The 23,547-nt window shown below is 44.8% G+C and overlaps 1 protein-coding gene across 1 annotated transcript in view; it reads right to left on the reverse strand.

Moving 5' to 3' along the window:
* Nucleotides 1–580: 580 nt before the first annotated feature.
* ATP6V1C1 (ATPase H+ transporting V1 subunit C1) overlaps nt 581–23,547 on the reverse strand; it is a 40,312-nt gene continuing 17,345 nt past the window's right edge. Inside the window, exons 5-13 of the mRNA XM_066578624.1 lie at nt 20,432–20,526; nt 18,960–19,051; nt 14,719–14,817; nt 9,685–9,753; nt 8,620–8,712; nt 8,443–8,536; nt 6,440–6,537; nt 3,447–3,573; nt 581–1,219 (exon numbers count right to left, since the gene is read on the reverse strand). Coding sequence (XP_066434721.1) covers nt 1,124–1,219; nt 3,447–3,573; nt 6,440–6,537; nt 8,443–8,536; nt 8,620–8,712; nt 9,685–9,753; nt 14,719–14,817; nt 18,960–19,051; nt 20,432–20,526 — 863 coding nt within the window. The 3' untranslated portion in view covers nt 581–1,123. The remainder of the gene's footprint in view (nt 1,220–3,446; nt 3,574–6,439; nt 6,538–8,442; nt 8,537–8,619; nt 8,713–9,684; nt 9,754–14,718; nt 14,818–18,959; nt 19,052–20,431; nt 20,527–23,547) is intronic.

Raw genomic sequence — 23,547 nt, forward strand, 5'->3', positions numbered from 1 at the left:
ACTAACCAGTACATACCGCAAACAGCCCACACAAGACCTGCCATTTTGGATATCCTGTGACCCAGTCGTCTAACAATTACAACTTGGCCCTTGTCAATGTCGCTCATATCGTTATATTTGCCTATTCTCCGTGCTTTCGATACATCAACTTCAAGAACTGATTGTTCACTTGTTGCCCAATATATCCCACCCACGACAAGATCCATTGTCACGAGATAATGAATGTTACTCACTTCACCCATCAGTGGTTCATTGTCCGATTAGTGTGGCATATTGTTTTAACCCTTTCCAACCCAATTTGTATCCTGGTTTTCCTAAGGGGCTTACTCTTTTTCTGCTGTTATACAACGGCGCTATATGCTGGCTAAAGCCAGTACTGCATGAGGTGACACGTTGGATAGACTCCGACAGCAGAGAAGCTGGCAATATACAGCAAGAGAACCCCGACGGACGTCTTCCAACATCAGAGCTGTACAGTCTTCAATCATAATGTCTTCAGAGGTCAGACAGTGGATTGGAAAGGGTTAAACGTCGGCGCATTAAAAGAATTTAACAAGAAGAAAGAAGTCCAGACAGGTGATGGTTTGTACAGATACACTTTATTGTGCGCTGACAGTGCCCTAGAGATCTTTATCAAATATACAGAAAGCACATATGTTAAATATTACATACACTTTACAGCACAACTCCACATTGAAACACCATTGATGAACTAAATACAGTGAATGGAATGGTATAAAACAATTACACCTTGTAAACGAGATCTAGCTACGAGCAGCGCTATAACGAGGGGGACTAAAGCCGATCACCGTACGAATGAGGAATGACATCTACAACTCGGCGTCACGGGGCAATGCCAGCCTTAAATAAATCTCTTCATAAATAGACTCTTATTTGCTCGGTGGACAATTAAATAACTCATCGATTAAAAGCGACAATATCTACTGAATATTCTTTAAAAGGAAACAAAGTAAATGTCGAAAAGGGTTGACTAAGGGCGGGGGGGGGGGGGGCGAGAGGGTTATCTTGGGCACAGGCATGAGAAGCAAGCACAGGGTTAGGTAGGAGAATCACTGTACTTCAAACTCATCTCTGCTCCAGTAACACGACTACAGGCTTCCGGTTACTTAAATTCCAGCAAGTTGCAATCGATCTTGTAGTAGACGTAAGGGTAGTATTCCTGCTGGCTGAGGTTTAATCCCGGTATATCCATAGGAGCCTGGAAAAAGAATATATATGGGATTAGACCGAGTAAGGAGAAGGAAGAGAAATAACCCTTTCCAATCCCTTCTGATTGAAGCCTGTACAGCTCCGATATTGGAAGATGTCCGGCAGGGTATTCTCACTGTAAAGTGCAGGCCGCTCCGGTGTCTTGAGATCTCTGATGCGTCACATACTGCAGTACTGACTTTAGACCTGCAGATGGTGCTGTTATATAATGGCAGAAAGAAAAAGCCCATCTTGGAAACCCTGAATCCAAAATTGCATTGGAAAGGGTTAAGCTCAAAATAATTCTCTCTCAGAAGAAAGGATACTTTTTATGTAATGCTACCGAAGTTTAGAGTCTCATCAATAAGGCTACTTTCACACTGCATTTTGGGGGTATACGTCCAGGGGATTTTCTAACATATACCTTCAATGGATGCCGCAGTATAGGCGTGCAGTGGCATCCGTTGCCCATAGGTAAATATATATGGTACACTTTTTTTTTTTTTACACTGGATGCCTCACTATAAAATAAACCATTTACCTGCACTAGCGCATGCGGCAAAAACAAAAACAAAAAAATGATGTGCACTGTCCAAAAAGAGGTAAAAAGGACACTCTTGTGGTTGAATGGGGGTCTGTGGATACGTGGGACTTATGGACAAGTAGCTTTCTTGATACAAATGGAAAACATACACCCCAAATGCAGTGTGGACATAGCTTCAACCCCTGCCCGTCCTATGATGTACTACTACTAGAGATGAGCGAACACGTTCGGCCCCGCCCCTTTTTCGCCCGAACACCGAACTTTGCGAACACTTCAGTGTTCGGGCGAAAAAGTTCGGGGGCCGCGTGGCAGCGCGGGGGGGGTGCGGCGGGGAGTGGGGGGGAGAGGGAGAGAGAGAGGGCTCCCCCCTGTTCCCCGCTACTGCCGCCCGCGCCGCCGCGCATCTCCCCGCCCCCCGGCAGCACCCGGACCTTTACGCGCGAACACTGCAGTGTTCGGCAAAGCCGGTGTCCGGGTGCGGATGTGTCCGTAACGGACACGTTCGCTCATCTTTAACTACTACGCCACGAAGATACAGTTACTTCCATTTGACATAGTAGTATATCACTAAAATCATGTGCAGACACGCTCATTTTGGTCAGAAACGTGTTGCTCTGTCTATGCTGTCCAACTACAAGTCCCAGCTAGGAGTTTAATAGCAGATGGGGAGTAGCAGTTTGAAGAGCACTGGCTTTATAAATCAGAATATTGCTGTAACTTAGGGTAGCTTTACATGGGACGACTGTCATCTCAACAATTAGACAAGCGAGTGAATACAAACAGCGTGTCAGGCGCTGAGTCCCCACTAGTCATTTCAGCTCACCTAAAAAAATAGTCGCTGTTGATTAAAAGTCATCAGGTGTAAAGTCGCAGCTGTTTGTATTTGAATGACTTGCATGGAGATCCCCTCTATGATCAATATTTTGGAAAGAACTAATCAATCCGGGTAGGCTGCCGGGTATTTGTCATCACCGACAAAGCATCTATTGCTAGTGATGGGGATTAAAATCACCACCTCTCAGTGAGAGATTGCTCTGATTGGCTCAGAAGCGCTGGCTCTGCCAATCAAAGCCTGTACTCGATGCACCAATCACAGCAATTCATTGAATGGGTGTGATTGGTGCATCCAGCACGGGCTCTGATTGGCTGAGCCTGCTGACACTCAGCGGGCTCAGCCAATCAGAGCAATCTCTTGCTGGAGGCGGGGTCTTCAAACCCAGTCACTAGCAAAAGATCCTGTTGGTGAGGATAAGTGCCAGGAGCTCCGGAGAACAGCGGCAGGGACCCGGACAGTGTTAGGTGAGTATTAATTCTTATTTTTTCAGCTGTGCTGAAAATGCGGTGAAAACGTTGTAAAAAAATGCATGACAACGCTGCTGAAACCACAGTAAGCACAGCATTGAAAAACGTGTTTCTGCAAGCGCCTCCATGAGGGAAGCCTTATAGATAAGAAGCGGATTCTGCAGGATGAACATGAAACAATTCAAAAAAATCACTAAACTAATGTATCAAGGTAAGACTTCTTATCCTGGCGGTATTGTGCCTACACTTCTTAGTGACAGGAGGAGAATGAAATCACCATATCCTATGTCACAGGAGGCCGTGTCCTCACTCATGAGACCGCAATATGTGACACTGATAATAGGGACGGAATGAATATTTAGATGTGGCAGACCGTGGGGATGGTACTTACATCAATAATGGAGGCTGCGCTGCTGTCCAGGTGTTTGTACAAATCATACAAGACTTCCCGAAGTTTTTTCATGGTCTTCTTATTGGGCTGAAGCAACATGGCTTGAAAGTTCACTGGTAACCCATACCTGAAAGGGGTAAGATGGTCATGATAGAGACATTTTATGGACACGTATGGAGCTTTCTAGTCCTGAATAACCACTTTAACAGTGTCTAGTTAAAGGGGCCCCATTCTGTTTAATATATTTATTAATGACCTGATAGAAGGATAAGACCCTAAAATATCAATATTTGCAGGCAATACGAAATTATACAAGATAATTAATGCAACGGAGGACAATGTGCGGCTACAAACGGACCCGGATAAGCTGGGGGCTTGGGCAGGAAAATGAAGTTCAATGTTGATAAATGTAAGGTTATGGACATGGGCAGGAGAAACGGATGTCACCAATATACACTAAATGGGGTACTGCTTTGTTTCCTTCCTGAAGGCTGAACTAGATGGACATGGTCTTCATTCCGCCTAACATACTATGTTAATTCCTAACAGTTAATTCCCATTTTCCAATCTGCAGCACACTTATTATGTATTGGATTTGCAATTGATTTTTTTGCACTAATTTCATGCTTTACGACGCTAAAAGGAAAAGCAGGAAAAAAAAATCAGCTGCATCTAAGCCATGTGACCCTCATCTCACAGCACGGTGTAAAGTGAAAAATTTGATGTCATCGTTTGTTCTACTGACAACTAGTGGCCAAAAGACAAATTGCAATATTTTATATTATAACCGCCCATCTCATAAAGGGGTTGTCCCATGAAAAAATATTACATTTCCCAATTAGATCACATAATAAACGGTGTGCACCAGAGGCTGCAGCTACCGCACGGACTAAATGGTAGCCTGCAAAATAGCAGGAATCACCCGCCGCCCGTGTACAGGAGGATCTGGGTACTGAGCAACCTCCTGCAGTGGACACCTCACATGGATGCTCTGTGCCATAAGGAGTCTCGAACAGATATATCTACACACCTATTGATGAGTTGTGATGTTTTCTGTGAACTAACATGGAAATAAGTATTTTCTAAAAGCTTTTGATAAGTCAAAGTTTTGTCTGCTGGGTCCAGTCGCTGAGACCCCAACTGATCACTAAAATGAGTCAGCAGAAGTGCTCATCCAGGCGCTGTCACTGGCCCATAGACTTTCTATCCAGCCTGTCTCTAGCTAGCGAGCAATATGGCCACGGGCGGATGTGATTTGCGGGTCACATTCGGGAAGATCCTCAAATCAGATCCACCCATAGGGATGCATGGGCGTCCGCTAATTTGATTTGTGGACCTTTCTGTCCAGAAAACAAATTGCAGCATGCTCCATTTTTCTGCAGATCCTGCGCGGATGGCTTCCATTGAAGCCGTCTGATCCGAGGAACACTCACAGCTGACACTGCGTATGTGCCGCGGATCCACGCGAAATAAGTTTGTTTTTTTTAAATGCGCATGCGCCATGCAGAAGAAAGAAGATCCGTCTGGGACAGAGAAGCCCTGCACAGGATCCGGGCAGGTAACAAAATGTGCATGGCCGTGGGCAGGGCAGGATCCTGCTGTGGGCTCCCGCAGGCAGAGTCCGGCCTGCCCGTGGACATGAGGCCTAACAGTGCTGCAATGAACACTTCAGCTGACTCATTGTAGCGATCAGGACCCCCAGTAATCACAAATTATTGCCACGTCCCTATGACACAGGCAGCGGGGTGATTCCTGCTATTATGCAGGTGACCAATAAGCATCAGCGCACCAGATGTGGAGTTTTGACGGCACTTTTTATTATAATAGCAAAAATAGTGTCTCTTTAGGCCTCATTCACACGGGCTACAAATCGCATGTATGTGAGGCTCGGGGTTTCCAATGGGTTAATTTACACATGCGATGTTTTATAGCATGCGACAACCCGACACAAAAACCTCACAGGGTTCTCCATAGGGAAAGATGGGCTACAATATGGGATACAAAATGGGATTTTCGCGAGGTGCGATCCAACTTTGACAGTAGGAAATCCTACCGTCAAAGCCCTAAACTAAGCCCTAGCTGCAGGAAAAAAATTTAAAAAACAGTATACATCACCTTAAAAGCGAAGTCATCTCCGGCGCGTCTTCTCCCTGACACTATTCTCCTTCATCTCTTCTGGCTGGGGATTGAAAAATCCCGGCCTCCTGGAAGCACTGCCTCTGATTGGCTGATCCTTAGTCAATCAAAGCCAGTGCTCGATGAACCAATGATAGCCATTCATCGAGCACTTGATCTGATTGGCTAAGTATTAGCCAATTAAAGCCTGAGTTTCTAGGAGGCAAGGATTTTTCAATCCCCGGCCAGAAGATGATGAAGACGACCAGTGCCAGGGACCAGGAAGAAGCTGCAGCGGAGCCCCGGACAGCGCTTCTAGGTGAAGCATACTTTTTCGTTCAAAGAAATGTCTGCAGTTAGGGCTTATTTTCAGGGTAGGGCTTATATTTCAAGCCCACCCCTTCTTGAAAATCCTCGCATGTGGTGCTACAAAGTAGCACGACTTTGCAGCGCTACAAAATTGCGGTATTGCCACGAAAGATGCAGCAGTATCACACGGACCACCGATGCGATATCACGGTGATGCTGTGTCGCTCCTGTGAAGAAGGCCTAATACAACCGTACACACCAGGTGGCTCTACCATGGGTGGGAGACGACAGCTCCCAACATACCTAGTCACCTGCAACTATTAAGCTGGCCATTCACAATAGATAGCTGTCTGACAGCCGCTAGCCAAGAATGTATATGTTCTGATGCAGAGGGGGGAGTAAACTACTACCAGACTCCTATGGCAGTGGCTTATCTCCCAAGAAACAGAAGGATCAGACATTGATGTATTGTAGACTCTGCGTTCCGGGAATCCGTTACGGCTTTTACAAGATTTGATTTTGCCTTCCGACCTCTATCACAATATCAATAATGACTGATTGCTTCCTACCTTAGTACAGACTCAACGAACACCCGCAGAGCTTTCACATGGATCCATGCAATAAACGCTTCACTGAAATTAACTTTGAGCCATCGTACCAGAGGACCCTGCAGGAGACACAGATAATCACAGCATATTAAATGACACCCATCAGCTAGAATTATTATCACCCCCTGAAACGGTCCTGGGAATTTCTTAAAAAGTATCTTCTTTGGAACGTTCACGCTCCTTAGTAAACCGTAAGAAATTCAATGAAGTCATTAGTTGAGTAACTTACACAGATACTTAACCCCTTAGTAACCAGGCTTTTTTATTTTTTCCACCCCCTGTAAAAAAAATTCTAACTCTTTTATTTTAAATATCTTTGAAAAAAGATGATTTTTTTTTTATTATTATTTTCTGCCGCCATCTTCTGCAGGCAATAGCTTTTTTTTTCCCATCCACATCGTTGTGTAAGGCTTATTTTATGCAGGACATCCTGTGGTTTGCGTTGGTACCACATTGGAATCCATACGACTTTTTGATTGCTTTTTATTGCACTTTTTCTTGGAGACAGGGTGACCGAAAAAGCCAATTTCCGGCGTTCTTTATTTTTTCTGACGACATTCATTGTGCGGGGTTAATAACGCGTTACTTTGATAGATTGGACTTTTACGGACGCAGCAATACCAAATTTGTGTTTTTGTTTTATTATTTATTATAAATCTGGCAAAAGTTTTTCTTTAAACTTTTATTACTTTTTTTTATAATTAGTAAAACTTTAAAGGGGTGGTCTCGCGAAAGCAAGTGGGGTTCAGCACTTCTGTATGGCCATATTAATGAACTTTGTAATGTACATCATGCATTAATTATGAGCCATACAGAAGTTATTCACTTACCTGTTCCATTGCTAGCGTCCTCGTCTCCATGGAGCCGTCTAATTTCAGCATCTAATCGCCCGATTAGACGCGCTTGCGCAGTCCGGTCTTCTCCCTTCTGAATGGGGCCGCTCGTGCCGGAGAGCTGCTCCTCGTAGCTCCGCCCCGTCACGTGTGCCGATTCCAGCCAATCAGGAGGCTGGAATCGGCAATGGAACGCACGGAGCCCACAGTGCACCATGGGAGAAGACCTGCGGTCCACCGTGGGTGAAGATCCCGGCGGCCATCTTCGCAAGGTAAGTAAGAAGTCACCGGAGCGCGGGGATTCGGGTAAGTACTATCCGTTTTTGTTTTTTTTTTAAACCCCTGCATCAGGTTTGTCTCGCACCGAACGGGGGGGCTATTGGGAAAAAAAAAAAACATTTTGGCGCGGGACAACCCCTTTAATGCTCCTATTTTTACATTTTTTCTTTAGTCCACAGAGGGCGCCACAACTTGCGATGCTTTGATCGCTCCTGCAGTATGATGTGTATGCCCACAATTTCCTATCACAGTTACTGATGATTGTCACACAGTTATACTAGAGAAGATCACAGCTCATCCTTCTGACTGTATTCTGTCTGTAGTTTATTTAGGTGAATATAGAAGGTAATTATAATTAAACTTCCCCCAAAAGGAATAATGGTATAGCCTCAGCTAATGCTGTTCTGATGGATTATGTGATTGATGTGAAAGTGATAGCAAAAATCTCAGCATCAGGATGGGGGAGGTCATTGTACTCGTTACTGCTCAGCCAATTAATGTATTCAGTCACTGATTGTTGTACACATAACTGCTCAACCAATCAGCATCTGACCACTGGAGCTTCTTTCGGGACCAGAACAACGGGGAGTGGGGCTCCTGCACTTGAACAGGAAAAAGCTTGTTTTCAGATTTGAGCCCATTCGTAGCCCAGAATAATTTTTTTCACTCTCAGAAAACCCATTTAAAGGGGGTGGACCAAAATCTCATAATAACTTCTATTCCCTGATCCTGAGATCAGGGGTTCCGATCGTCACCGCCTTAAAGGCATACTGTCAGCACGGAACAGCAGCATAAACTAGGCCCCTCTCATGTCTGTGATGGCTATGGGCGTAGATATAGTGCAGCACTTACAAACTGTTTTTTCTTATCAGTAGACAGTCTATTCATTTCTTCTTTATCAGCTTTCATCTCTTCTTCGTTGTACTGGAAATCACGGACAACAAACCTACAACGAAAGGAAATCTCATGTACCGACACTTCACGTCCAGCAGCTCCTCATCTTCAGGGATAATGATCAACACGACTTACTTATTTTCTCGTGCTTTGTGCCGGAAGTCGTCCACTGCTTTTCTGAATAGCGTGACATTACAAAGATAACTGTCTTGGTCTTCTGATAACACACTGAAGAAAAGAACATCATTACAAAAGTCTATTACTGCTTAAGGCCCATTTAGATGGAACGAATATCGGGCAAACGATGCCTGACACTCATCGCCGCATACACTCGCTCCCGTGCTGTTGCACAGAGCGGCCAGCAGGGGGCGGGGCGGCTGCAGGAGATTTCACTCCTCGTGCTTCCTTGCCCCTCTCCATTGACTTAACATAGCGGTTGTTCAATACTGAACGGCTGCTATTTACACTGAGCACTCAGCGTTCAGCTAATTGTCCATTGTTTATGCAGCATAAAGAATGGATGATGAGCAGATCATTCAGTGTAAATAGCAGCCGTTCAGTACTGAACGGCCGCTATGTTATGTCAATAGAGAAGGGCGGGGGAGCGAGAGGAGAGAAATCTCCTCCTGCCGCCCCGCTGTGAGACAGCGATACTAGCTCCCGTGCAGCAGCACAAGAGCGAGTGTGTGCGGGTATGAGTATCGGGCATCGTTTGCCCGACATTCGTCCCCGTCTAAATGGGCCTTTACAGTTATATGCTAATGAGCTGTACACAATCCCCTGATTGGAAAGGGCATAACCATAAAAAACCTAAAGACTATCATGGACTGGCGGAGAGGACAACTCTACGTGTAATGCTGCACAGACAGTTCTCCAATCATTGCCCAATTCCCAAACTTTCAATGTCTTCTTTCATCATTGGAGACGATTCCTCTTAACGGGGTTCTGCGCCCATTATCTCACTGATGACCTATCCTTTGGATGGTAGTGAAGCTGGGGCACGCACTTCCTGTGCTGAGAGCCAATGACAATATCCGGCCCACTACATTCCTACAGAACCCCTATTCAATATGCCCAACTTTTCTTTCCCCTGACATCGGCTATCAGTTGAGTGTTAGGTGTTCCCATACACATTAGAGAGGGGTGTTTGAGGTCTTTACCCTACATTACATTTATACCTCAATGGTATTTGTCACTTACCTGCTAGAACGTGGGACGACCATCTCTGCCAGAGTTTCATATTGCTTAACCCAGTCATTATAACTCATTCTGAAAAACAGCATTGATACCTCATTTTTAGCAAAACTAAACCTCTTTGCACAATCAGTAAACAGATCATTATAGAGATTGCCTTTAGCTATAAGCTCCAGCTATGTGCTCACAGTAAGATTCCATCAATGCGACTGGATATTTTGGTTTATGGGACAGCAAGCCAAACCTCTAACAGATGAGCAAAAGAAATGCCCTTTAGAATAAGGCATCAGCATCCTAAGTTCCCTTTACTCTGGTCCATGAGTGCGGTGCCTGCTACGGCCTCACTGACTTTAAAGGGGTTGTCCCGCGCCGAAACGGGGTTTTTTTTTTTCCAATAGCCCCCCCGTTCGGCGCGAGACAAACCCGATGCAGGGGTTTAAAAAAAAAAAGGATAGTACTTACCCGAATCCCCGCGCTCCGGTGACTTCTTCCTTACCTTAGCAAGATGGCCGCCGGGATCTTCACCCTCGGTGGACCGCAGGTCTTCTGTGCGGTCCACTGCCGATTCCAGCCTCCTGATTGGCTGGAATCTGCACACGTGACGGGGCGGAGCTACGAGGACCAGCTCTCTGGCACGAGCGGCCCCATTCAGAAGGGAGAAGACCGGACTGCGCAAGCGCGTCTAATCGGGCGATTAGACGCTGAAAATTAGACGGCACCATGGAGACGAGGACGCCAGCAACGGAGCAGGTAAGTGAATAACTTCTGTATGGCTCATAATTAATGCACAATGTACATTACAAAGTGCATTAATATGGCCATACAGAAGTGTATAGACCCACTTTGTTTCGCGGGACAACCCCTTTAAGGGGATGAAGCATTTTCGACAGCAACATATTTTGATGGAGTTATTTTACTAATCTCTCCCAAAAAAAAAAAACTTGCACAAAATCAGAGGTTTCAAAAGCTGCATTCTTACTTTACCTATCCACGCAAAGTTTAATTAGTTAGTACTGTCCGAGAACTAGCAAAAGGAAGCAGAGATCTCACCAGCTCCTTAAAGGGAACCTGACATGACCTTCGAGCCCCATAAACTAAGTTACTCACCAGGCGCCCCAATCCAGCGCTGTGTCCCCGTGAAGTTAGTGAGCCGGCACAACATTAGTCTTTTCAGCCTCCTCTGTGCACTTCTACTCTAATTCATCTCTATTGGAGAGCGCATGTGCGCAGAACAAGCTGAGAGTCGTGCAGTGTGCGGGCACTAATTTCACGTGAACACAGCGCTGGAAAAGGGAGGCCTAGTGAGTATGCGACACGGCTCCCTGTTACCTCCCCTTTGAGCCCCATAACTTTGTTTATGGGGCTTAAACAGTCATGACAACTTCCCTTTAACCCCTTCCCGCTCCAGGGCGTAAGTTTACATCCTGGGAGTGGGGTACTTCCAGCAACAGGGCGTAAACTTAAGTCCTGGGGATAGCGCGAGATCACATATAATCTCGCGCTATCCCGCAGCGGGAGCCGGCTGTCAGTCACAGCCGGCATCCCACTGCAACAGCGGGGGGCATCGGAGATACGCCCTCCGCTGTTAACCCCTTCCCTGCTGCAATCTAAGTAGATCGCGGCAGAGAAAGAGTTCACAGAGGGAGCACGCTCCTTCTGTGTCTTCAGCCAGCTCCCGTGAGGTTATCGCAAGAGCCCGGCCTGTCGCCATGGCAACAGAACGCCAGACACTGGCGTCCTGTATTGCCAATGCCGATTATTGCTGTATAAGCGATAAGGCATGCAGTAGCCCTGCCATGCCTTATCACAGCGATGAGCAGTACGGTGGTCAAAGTCCCCCAGGGGGACACAAGTTGTGTAAAAAAAAAAAGATTAAAAAAAATGAATTAAAAAAAATTAAAACCCCCCATATTTGGTATTGTCGCGTCCATAACGACAAGTAAAATAAGATGCACATGCTTTTGAGTGTGCACAGAAAAAAAAGCGTTAAAAAAAACGCTAAAAAACAGAGGCAAAATGCTAATTTTTGGCATTTTGCCTTCTAAAAACACTATAAAAGTGGTCAAAAAAGCCGTATGTACCCCAAAATGGTACCAATAAAAACTGCAGCCCGTCTCACAAATAATAAGCCCTCATAGAGCTCCGTCCATAGAAAAATAAAAAAGTTACAGGACTTTAAATGCAGCGATTTAGAAAAAAAAAAAAAGATTAAAAAAAAAAATAAAAAAAAGGGTTTTATTGCAGAAAAGTGGAAAAACCTAAAAAAAATGTAAGAATTTTGGTATTGTTGTAACCGTACCGACCCGCAGAAAAAATGGATTGCATCATTTATGCTGCATGATTAACGCTGAAAAAAAAATAAAAAATCTATGGCAGAATTGCTGCATTTTCTCTCCCTGCTATCATAAAAAAAAAAATTAAAGTTTTACAATATAGTCAATGTACCCAAAAGTGGCACCGATAAAAACGACAGTTCGCCACACAAAAAACAAGCCCTTATACGGCCGCGTCGACGGAAAAATAAAAAAGTTATGACTTTTGATAAATGGAGAAGAAAATCCGCCAAAAATCATTGCGTCCTTAAGCCCAAAATAAGCCGTGTCATGAAGGGGTTAGAGAGGTTGTTTGGATACTTTATCATTAATTTTTTTTTTTTTAAGAAAGCTTAGGGCATGTTTATATGTAACGGAATTACTGCAGATTTCCCGCAGCAGAAATTCTGCACTAAAATCTGTGTTAAAATCCGTACCATGGATGCGATCTGCGGCAGACTTCACCACTTCAAGTCAAAGAGTGAAATCAGCTGAGGTTCGCCATCAAAACCCATACAAGTGAACATACTTGTATCATTCTAAAGCATTCTAAGGGTAACATTCCATTTACTGACCCTCCATAGCTTCACATCTGACACTTTCCTGCTGCAACCAATCATAAACTACAGTAAAACGAAAACATTTTGGTAATGTGATAGCCAGTAGAGCAAAAGGTTATTGTTCTCATTACGAGAAGCCAAGTAATCTTGTAGATATATGATACTTCTTAATGGCTACTTAGGGTACTTCCTCAGGCTAAATAAAACAAATCTGGATAAGGGAAAAATATGTATACATATGAAAAGGCACTGACATGGTGTGATTAATTTGCACTTAAAACAATACCCAACAAGATGAGCAGAGGAGTAAATACTTAATTAGATCACTGATATAAGTGATGTGACAGTTTTATGGTTTCCAAATTGGTGTTAGAGGGTCACCAGGTCAGCGTGTTATTTCTGCTTTTAATTTCTCATATTTTCCACTGATGGAAAAAGCCCCCTCTGAGGTGTATTTCATTCTTGAGTGTATCGAAAATGGTCATTAATTTGTACTCCCAAATTCTTCTTTGACGCTGCGACTTGAAGTTGCCTTTCAGTATGATAATTTTCATATGTTGTATCCGTGACCAGAAAAATGCTTTGCCACAGGTATGTCTTTCTTTATTGTGTGGCGATGAGATCTTGCCCCGGCTTTCGGTTTTTGTCCTGTTTCTCCAACATGAAGACCCCCAACAGGACATTTACTGCACAGGATCAGGTACACAACATCAGATGTGGAAGATGTGAATGTCCAAGGGAACTTGTAGTCCTGCTGTGTGTTGGGGATCCGTATCCTGTCCGTGGTCAGTACATGTCAGCAGGTCTTGCAGCTCCTTAAATTACAGGGATATTACAGTAACCCACTAATCATGGACTGGTTGCAGCGGTCAAGTCTACGTCAGCAAGGACCAGGACAGCCAGTGACTGGCTGCAGTGGTCACATATGAATCAGTGGGGGAGCCCAGGAAGCATCAGAACAGAATCAGTGGCGGATCAGTAAGGTGAATATTATTTCTTTTATTATTTGAAAGCATTCTGGCACTTCTTTTTTACTTAACCCCAATCTGCAATGACAGTGTCTGTTTTTGGCTCCTCCATGTAGCAGTCTGGCCTCTGCCTGTTTGAGGGATATCTGGTTTATATGCCTGCCCTCTTGTATCAGTGAGTATGTGGCCGCTTTCTGTGATTTCAATCTGCAAAGACTATGCCCCCTCAGATAAACCTACGAACAACTAAGAGGAAACTCGTCAGAAACATTTTAATTTTTATACCATTTTATTGCTATCTTGATGCTAGGAAACACTTGAATCTGGATGTTTCTTTATAGCAATCTTGGTGCTATACACTGTGATCAGCGGTGGTAACAGTCAATTTTGGAACTTGCAAGGTTCTCCGCACCTTCTGTGATCAAAGCATGTGGACCCTTCTGCCATATCCAGGCAAACCCTATTGGGTGGGTACCTAGCTCTAAAAGACACCACTCTTTGGGCCAAAGGCCTACAATGCACTCGGAGAAAGCTAGATACCTGCCTATATACTTTCATCAAGTCACCTGGGACAATAGGTGAAAAGAGTGTAAAACAAAACTGAGGGCAGCTTCTGCTCCACTAATGCACTGCATACAAAAGGTACCCATCTAATAAGGTTTGTGTGAGCATGGCAGATGGGCCCACATGTTTTGATCAAAATATGTGCCAAGAACCTTGAATTTTTATGCGTTTAGTATAAACAACACTTGCGCAATTTTATTCAGATTTTAAATGTGTACGAGTTCTGAGGCACGTGCTTCTGTTCCTGTAATTGTCACAGCTATGGCTTAGGTGCAGCTTCACATTTAACTTATCTGTTGGAAGTGCTGACTTTTGCTTTTTATTGGCCTAGTAGTTAGACCTTGCAAACACATTTAATAATAATAGCACCAACTTGGCCTTTAAATGCTTGTTTTGAGTTCAAATGTTAGAGGATATCAGCACCATGACCGCGAGGATTTAGATGGGGGTGCAGATGACTCTGCTTCACCATGGAGGGTGCCATCATTGTGCTAAATAAAGGAAGACCCTGAACTCAAGTGATGTGGGTTAAAGTGGTGATGATGACGGCCTTCTTTCTACCAGACCAACACCCAGTAAATATAATCCCAGCACATACTATCCTTGTGCTGCACTGACTATAATCGTACTACTTACTTTGGAACGACAACTAACAGAGTGATCAAGTATTCGGAATCCAGGACAAAGTCGTCTTTCTTCACGATTTCAGCTAGACTTCTGGTTATTAAGCTTCCTCTGTAGGGAAAACACAGTGACATGAAAACCATATTCAGTCTTTTTAAAGCTTTCTTTGGGTTACACAAAATTATATGTAAATGAATTATTAGTATTAAGAAAAATCATTTTTTTACTGAAACTATTTGTATTTAATGTCTGCAATTCCTATTAACCCTTTCTAATCCCGTCTGCTGTCTGAAGACGTTCTGATTGAAGGCTGTACAGCTCCGATGTCGGAAAATGTCCAGCAGGGTATTCTTACTGTAGATTACTAGCGGCTCTGTTGTCAGGGGCCTCTCCAGCATGTCCCATACCGCAGTACTGGCTCTAGCCAGCAGATGGCGCCATTGTATAATGGCAGAAAGAGAAAACCCCCTAGGAAACCCTAAATCCAAAATTGGATTGCAAAGGGTTAAAGAGGTATGTTGGGTTCAGCCATAAAACAGAATGTTATAGAATTTTCCGATAAACTTTCTCTATCAATTCCTCGTGTTTTTTTAGACCTCTTCTTGCTGTTATTTTATAGAAACCTTCATTATTTGCATCCAGTGGATACAAGTCTACCCTGGCCATGCGATGACAAAGAGGTGAGAGGCTCATTACAAAACACAATTCTTGGTCTGGGTTCACACATTACCGTTATTTTCGTAAAACACGTCAAAATTGCGCCGTGGCCACAACGTGTGAAACAAGCCTGTTAATCATACTGTAAAGAGCTGAGCACCTGGGTCAGGTGAGGCATCAAGTAAGAAATGACAAGATCAAACGCTAGTTTCAGTGGAGTTTCTCTTAGGCTGGTGACAGACATATTTTGGCGGCATTTATGCGTCTGTAGAATCCTATGATGCTCAGAATTTGGGTCAGGAGACCCTCGGTCGGGGCGGGACATCCATGCACACAGCCGGGTTTGTATTGTGAAATCCGGAGGGGGATTCCGCAGCAAATCCAGCCCACAGCATGCTGTGGAAAAATGCGAATTCCTGCCCAAATCGATTGTGATTTTCCGCTCGTCAGTAAGAAATCGCGGCATGCTGCGATTTTCTGCGGGCTACACACTGCCGGGTTCCATTGAAGTCAATGGAAGCTGCCCGTCCTGCGGCCAATCCGCAATCATCATTGTGGAATGGCCGCAGGAGCCACTTCATCGCCCTAGCAACGGCGCAGCGTCCTCTCAACTATGCATGCTCCGGCCGGCACATTGGCAGCAGGAGAGACCACGTCATCGCCATAGCAACGATGCGGCGTCCTCTGTACTGCGCATGTGCCGCCCAGCACATTGGCAGTAAAGGAGAAGATGCTGGACAGGTAAGCAGGGGTCACCAGCCTAGCACTGGGTCGAACTCCACTGCAATAATCCCAAATTCAGGGTTTGACTCGCCTGGGTGCAGGCGGCTACGCAGGGTTCACTGGCCGGGCACCGGGTCGAACTCTGCTGTGGGAATCCTGCATGTGGGGTCTGACTCGCCCGTGTGCAGAAGGCCTTAAAGGGGTTGTCCCGCGCCGAAACGGGTTTTTTTTTTTTTTTTCAATAGCTCCCCTGTTCGGCGCGAGACAAACCCGATGCAGGGATAAAAAAAAAAAAAAAAAACGGGTAGTACTTACCCGAATCCCCGCGCTGCGGCGACTTCATACTTACCTTGCGAAGATGGCCGCCGGGATCTTCACCCTCGGTGGACCGCAGGGCTTCTGTGCGTTCCATTGCCGATTTCAGCCTCCTGATTGGCTGGAATCGGCACACGTGACGGGGCGGAGCTACGAGGAGCAGCTCTCCAGCACGAGCAGCCCCATTCAACACGGAGAAGACCGGACTGCGCAAGCGCGTCTAATCGGGCGATTATACGCTGAAATTAGACGGCACCATGGAGACGGGGACGCTAGCAACGGAGCAGGTAAGTGAATAACTTCTGTATGGCTCATAATTAATGCACAATGTACATTACAAAGTGCATTAATATGGCCATACAGAAGTGTATACCCCCACTTGCTATCGCGGGACAACCCCTTTAATGGTGCATAAATGCAGTCAAGATGAGCTTGTCTGTCACTGGCAGTAAAAAAAATAAGCAGGCAAAGCATAGTAAAGAAGGCATATCTGGAGCCTATCTATCCAAAAACGGATCACATGGCTAGCTCTAAAACTGCAATAAAAGCAGTCAGGTGACCCCTCCTGACCATTCAGCTGAGACGGTCCTGCTGTTTTACATACATTGCCCCCTCTTATAGTGCGCCTAAACAAGCGTTAAAGGAGATGTTCAATGGATGCAGTAGCACTGTCTCTTTAAGTTGTCCTACTTGTGATTTCGGACAGCGTTCTTGTAGAAGCACTTAGAGGAGAAGTTAAGGATTCATGAGTTAATCTGCGGCCAAGTGACTCACTTCCCAAAACATCCAATTTTCCAACGGATTTAGATACTCACATCATAAGAAGAAAGAAGTGATTCAATCTATATTAAACACATAGAAACTTGCAGATGGCTGTGGGGAACCATATCTGAGCCTGCCCCCTAGCCATGGCTACCACACGCATTTCATGGGACAGAACTCTGAAGCTACTAACTCAATCCACTGTCTGACCTCTGAAGACATTATGATTTAAGGCTGTACAGCTCCGATGCTGGAGGACACCCGTCGGGGTATTCTTACTGTATATTGCCAGCCTCTCTGCTGTCGGAGCCTATCCAACGTGTCACCTCATGCAGTACTGGTTTTAGCCAGCAGTTGTATAATGGCAGAAAAAGAGTAAGCCCCCTAGGAAAACCAGGATACAAATTGGATTGGAAAGGGTTAAGATTACGCTCACAAGTAGCCGACTTCTGTGGATTTCCACAACTGAAAAAATCCACAACAAATCTGAACCGAAGTTGGCACCATTTAGTGCCGATCTGCAGCAGATTTCACCCCTTCGATTTGAATTCAATTGAAAGGGTGAAATCTGCTGCAGATCCGCATTAAATGCAGTGGCTTTTGATGTGGATTTTGGTGCGGATTTGCTGTGTAAATCCACAGCAAATCAGCTATCTGTGACTGCACCTCATTTACTGTATTAGCCGCAGGAAGTATTTGGAGAGCTCCATCAACTTCTAAGGAGCATGATGTAATGTAGGATATGTGCATGATCTAATAACCAGCCCTGATCTAATGTATAAAACTACCTGGGGGTGTTGCAGGCATTGAGTAGCAGTTTTATAGTGTCTAAGGACATGCCTCCCAAAAGGCACGATACTGCTTTTAGCGATGCAACCAGGATGTTGTCAGGATGGATATGTATATTTGCTAGGAGATTTGGTGACAGCCAAGTATGACACCATGCATACAGTGTACCAAGCAGAAACTCCAGTGATGCGTTTCACCTCTATTTAAAGGCATTGGCCAAGATTGGACAAAGTTGGGGCAAAGACAGGGAAAATTAAAAAAATAAGTGTTACTTACCGATTGAGTCCCACTCCACTGCAGCACCACCTAGTGTTGACGTCGAGTCAAAAATACATGAGCATTGCAGCCCATCACTGGACTCCGCAATGATTGGCTTTAAGCCCCATTTACACACAAAGATGATCGCTCAATTATTTCAAAGGATAGGATGATCGACAGTTTTCATAAGCTGCTAATGGGCACTAATGCCCATTAGCAGCTTATTACCTTCATTTGCATGTAAATGAGGCTCCCTTTGCTGTATGCAGATAATAGCAAATGGTCTGTTATCTGCTTACAGCCCCTTTGTTCTGCCAGCGGGACTGCAGCTGAATACAATGTTATCAGCACTCCCATGGAGAATCACAGCGTGCAGTCCCTTCTATCAGCCGCCCGTCCGAATGATGGTTTTTATGCTGAATTAAAAATCATTGTTCAGACGAAAAGCAACTAGTGGTAGCATTTACATGCAACAATTATCGCTCAAAAGACAATGTTTGAGCGAATTTCAAGCGATAATCGTCGCGTGTAAATGGGGCTTTAGTCTTATAAAAAAAAAGGCCATCAGGAAGCAGTAGAAAGATGGCGCTAGAGCACCAGGTGATTCAACCGGTAACCCTGGCCTCTGCTCCAATTGTGTCTAATCTCACACAACCCCTTTAAAGGATTAGACCTTAGTTTAAAGGTGACTACCTATAAGGGGCACTAGAGAGACGATTGTTTAAGGACATAGAATGTGGAAATCTTACGCATTTTTTCTTTCCAGATTTTGAAGATTTCCTTTCAGATTGTTGTAGGCGGAGGCTCGTGCCTTCAGGTCATTGTCGATCTGCGTAACACCCTGCAGGTATACAGAAGGAAAAAGTGTGAGATGCTCTCACCGGACCGATCTCAGCTATTAATACGAGAGGCATAGGAAAATGTTCCAAAAGGAGACTTCAAGTACACCGCAGTCTCACGCCCGTCTATGTAACAGCATAAGAGAATGAAAACTGTTACTTCACAATTGATCAAGAAGCTCAGAGGTTCAGCATAATGCAGAGTTCTATAAAAAAAAAAGCCTCACATTGTTATTTTAGTAGAAGCCAAGTATTCACTAAACCAGTCATATCAGAAGATCGGACACTCCTCTTTAAAGGGGTTTTCCAGGACTTTTACTATTACTGACCTATCCTAAGCAGAGTCCGTGATCAGCTGATCGATGTTTGTGCAGACCGTGCTGGAAGCAGATAGCGCTGTCCATATTGCAGTGGCCTGGTTTGGTACTGCAGACACAGCTCCCATTCAATGTGATTCAATGCAATACCAACCCAGGCAGCTGCAATGCTGACTGCGATATCTGCTTGCAGTGCAGTCCACAATGACAGCACACCCGGCAATCAGCCGGAATCGCAAGTGGCGGTCCCCCGTTGATCAACTATTGAGGACCTATCCTGAGGATTAGTTGAAGTCTCGAACAACCACTTTAATGGCACTGGATGTTCTGCTGTACTGCCTGATGTGGCCGCTGTCACGGTCACATGTCCACACAATACTGTTGGAGGCCACGATGCAGAGACCGCTGGGAGAGCAAGCAAGCCTCCGTATGGAGCAGGGAGAACATCGAGAAGGTGAGTCATCTGTTTTTGCTTTTTACTATTTTCCTTTATTTCTACCTGCAGATTTTGTTGCAGATCCATCTCATAAGATTGCACAACACTCTGGACTTGTAAATTTTTGACTTTCCCATTGAACTCAATGGGGAACAGTTTGCACAAAGCCAAACAATCTGCATCAAAAATGTATATGAGGCGGATTTAAAATCTGCACCGCAGGTTAATTTAGGACTATGTTCAAAAAATGTTTATACCCCTACTTTTTGGGGTTTTTTAAATTTAGATCAAACTTCGGTCATGCCTACAGTATGTATCACTTTACCTAAATGTAACGATCGGTAAAAGTTTTGTTTGTGGATGCCTGAAAATGTCAGCCCGTCACTCTGCCTTCATATATATGGCTTCTATATAGTATCACTGTCTCCATGTGTCATGTGGATATCCCACACAACAATATGTATTGTCTGACAGTACCAGCAGCCCGTAACCGCCAACTGATTATTCTCACTCAGTCACGGTAATGTAGACACACATCACTACTGCCCTTTCCATGACACCATTTTCCTCACCCTGGGCAAGAGTTTCCATTAAGACGGAAAATGACATTACTGAAACACAAGGCTTACTTTAGCAATTATTTCTGAAATGTTCTTCAAAGACTGTTTAATCGGGTACTTTGCCATATCCCACTGGAACCTCGTGACGTATGTGACCAAGTCCACTGAAAAACAAAAAGAGAGAACAGTGAGGGGGCGATGTCACATGGGTACGAGCTGCTGATTCACATGCATATCAGTCATGTGCTCGTTAGTCGTCTCCCCTAGAAGGAGCCATTGAATGCTGCACTGTCTCCATCAATATGGAAAGACTAACTCACTTGGAATGTGTTATATTAAAGGAGGCTTTCACCAGGTAATCACAGTATTTCAATCTTCTTCAAATGACAGTTGGAATAACCTATCATTTAAAACATCGAGGAAAGGGAAAACTACTTCGAAAATGCTAAATAATTACACTCTGAGATGGCAGAGGACATACAATTCAAAGTAGATATACATATATATATGTAGAATACAGAATATATCACCCTTATCCATAAAGCTCTCCACAGTGCTGCATCGCCCTCATCTCGGTCTACTACCCTACCTGTCCTTTCCATTCTGCTAATGGCCTTAGACTTAAGGCTCATTTACATGCAAAAACAATCTTTCAAAGGATTGAAAGATTGACAGTTTTAACGATCATTTTGCATTAAGTGCTAATGGGCAGTAATGCCCATTAGCACTTTATCAACTTCATTTGCGTGCAAATGAACCTCCAGAAGCTGTTTGCAAATCCCAGCATGTGGCCTGGACTTTGCGCTCACCTGCATTGTCTTCACACAGGCTGTCAGCCGAATACAATATAATCAGCTGCTCCCGTGGAGAACACAGCGTGCAGTCCCTGCTATCTCTCTCCGACTGAGACATGAATTTTATGCTCACCTAAAAATAATGGTTCAGCTGAAGAGTGAAAGATGGAAGTGTTTACACGCAATGGTTATCAATCTAAAGCCATAGCTTGAGCGAATTTTGAGCTATTATCATTGCGTGTAAATGGGGGCTTAAGGATCCTTTTACGTATGCAGATAATCTGCCCGTGCTAATAACTACTGACCCACAATGAGCATGTCGGTCAGCACTGGTTCCCTCCATGTACATGGACGGATTATCTGCTCTATAGGATCGTTTGTCCTCATAAAGCTGTCATTGATAGTCGGTACATCTCCCTGTTTACATGGTAAGATGTGTAACTGACCAGTGAACAATTTCCTGCTCATCAAAACAACATTTTTGTCCTTTAACAAAGCCTGATTGTCGGGTGAACAAGTGTTTGTAGGAAAGTTTGGGCCCTATATTGGACCCATGTAAAAGTATCTTTAGTTCCTCCATAATCAGGACCTCCCAATCTTATCTCTCAGACTCTTCCCAAGCTGCACCAGTTCCCTGGAATGCGCTACCCCAGACAATCAGGTTAATCCCAAACACCCACAGGTTTCAACGTGCCCTAAAAACACATCTTTTTAGGAAGGCCTATCACATTCACTAATTTAACTATTTTCCATTTCATTTACCCCTTTTCTATATTCTCGCTCAGAACTTTATCCCCTTCATCTCACTGTATCCTCCACAGTCTGGGCACCCACAAATAATGACTAATAACCAGCTCATACACAAATATATATATCTATATACACACACACACACACACTTTCATAAAAGATGGCTGGCCCATTGTACAGAACGAGCTCCTGTACCTCCTGTACTCCCACTTCCTCATAGACCGTAAGTGTTGGTGAGCGGGGCCCTCACTCCCACAGTTCAATTGATTACTTTACTACTTGAGGTAATGTCTGATTTTGTTGGTTCATGTACCCTATAATTTGTAAAGTGCTGTGGAACACGTTGGCGCAATAGAAATAAAGATTATTATTATAAAATAAAGTCACGTAAAAAGTAGTCAATTGTTTCTGTTCGTTGGCAATCATATATGATAAATGGGTTAATCCTACTTGATGCATAGAATCACAATGCCATACATTCACGTGAGCCTATCGGGACGATTCCAGCAACCAGGTTCCCAAAATCCCTACCTAGTAAATAAAAAACATCGTCTCTGCCCTGAGTCTGATAAATGGAGATAGATTGCTTCTTAAAAGGTGTCCCAAGCCATCTTCCAAGAAAACTAATTTAAAGGGACCCAAGGCAGTGATATATGCTCTATAGTAGAGGTACTGTCATTGTACAAACCCTCTGGCATATCTTGGCGATTTGTCAGAACTTCCAGTTAGTGGCGGGGTGGGGGGGGGGGGGGGGTCACACCAACTGATTGAAAGAAACTGCAAAATAGACTGAGTCTTAAAGGGGTTGTCCCGCGAAAGCAAGTGGGGGTATACACTTCTGTATGGCCATATTAATGCACTTTGTAATATACATCGTGCATTAAATATGAGCCATACAGAAGTTATTCACTTACCTGCTCCGTTGCTAGCGTCCTCGTCTCCATGGTGCCGTCTAATTTCAGCGTCTAATCGCCCGATTAGACGCGCTTGCGCAGTCCGGTCTTCTCCCTGGTGAATGGGGCCGCTCGTGCCGGAGAGCTGGTCCTCGTAGCTCCGCCCCGTCACGTGTGCCGATTCCAGCCAATCAGGAGGCTGGAATCGGCAATGGACCGCACAGAGCCCACGGTGCACCATGGGAGAAGACCCACGGTGCATCGTGGGTGAAGATCCCGGCGGCCATCTTGCTAAGGTAAGGAAGAAGTCGCCGCAGCGCGGGGATTCGGGTAAGTACTAAACGTTTTTTGTTTTTTTTAACACATGCATTGGGTTTGTCTCGCGCCGAACGGGGGCCTTATTGAAAAAAAAAACCCGTTTTGGCGCGGGACAACCCCTTTAAGGCTGTACATGTCTAACCAGGCCTCTCCAATGTTGATCTCGGTATCTGGAACTCATTATGACTAGAGATGAGCGAGCGTACTCGGAAAAGCACTACTCACTCGAGTAATGTGCTTTATCCGAGTATCGCTGTGCTCGGGTCTAAAGATTCGGGTGCCGCTGCGGCTGACAGGTGAGTCGCAGGGGAGAGCGGGCGGGAGAGAAGGAGAGAAAGATCTCCCCTCCGTTCCTCCCCGCTCTCCCCTGCAGCTCCCCGCTCCGTGCCGGCACCCGAATCTTCAGGGACGAGCACAGCGATACTCGGAT

Source organism: Eleutherodactylus coqui, chromosome 9 (assembly GCF_035609145.1).
Source record: "Eleutherodactylus coqui strain aEleCoq1 chromosome 9, aEleCoq1.hap1, whole genome shotgun sequence".
In the NCBI taxonomy this organism is placed as follows: domain Eukaryota; kingdom Metazoa; phylum Chordata; class Amphibia; order Anura; family Eleutherodactylidae; genus Eleutherodactylus; species Eleutherodactylus coqui.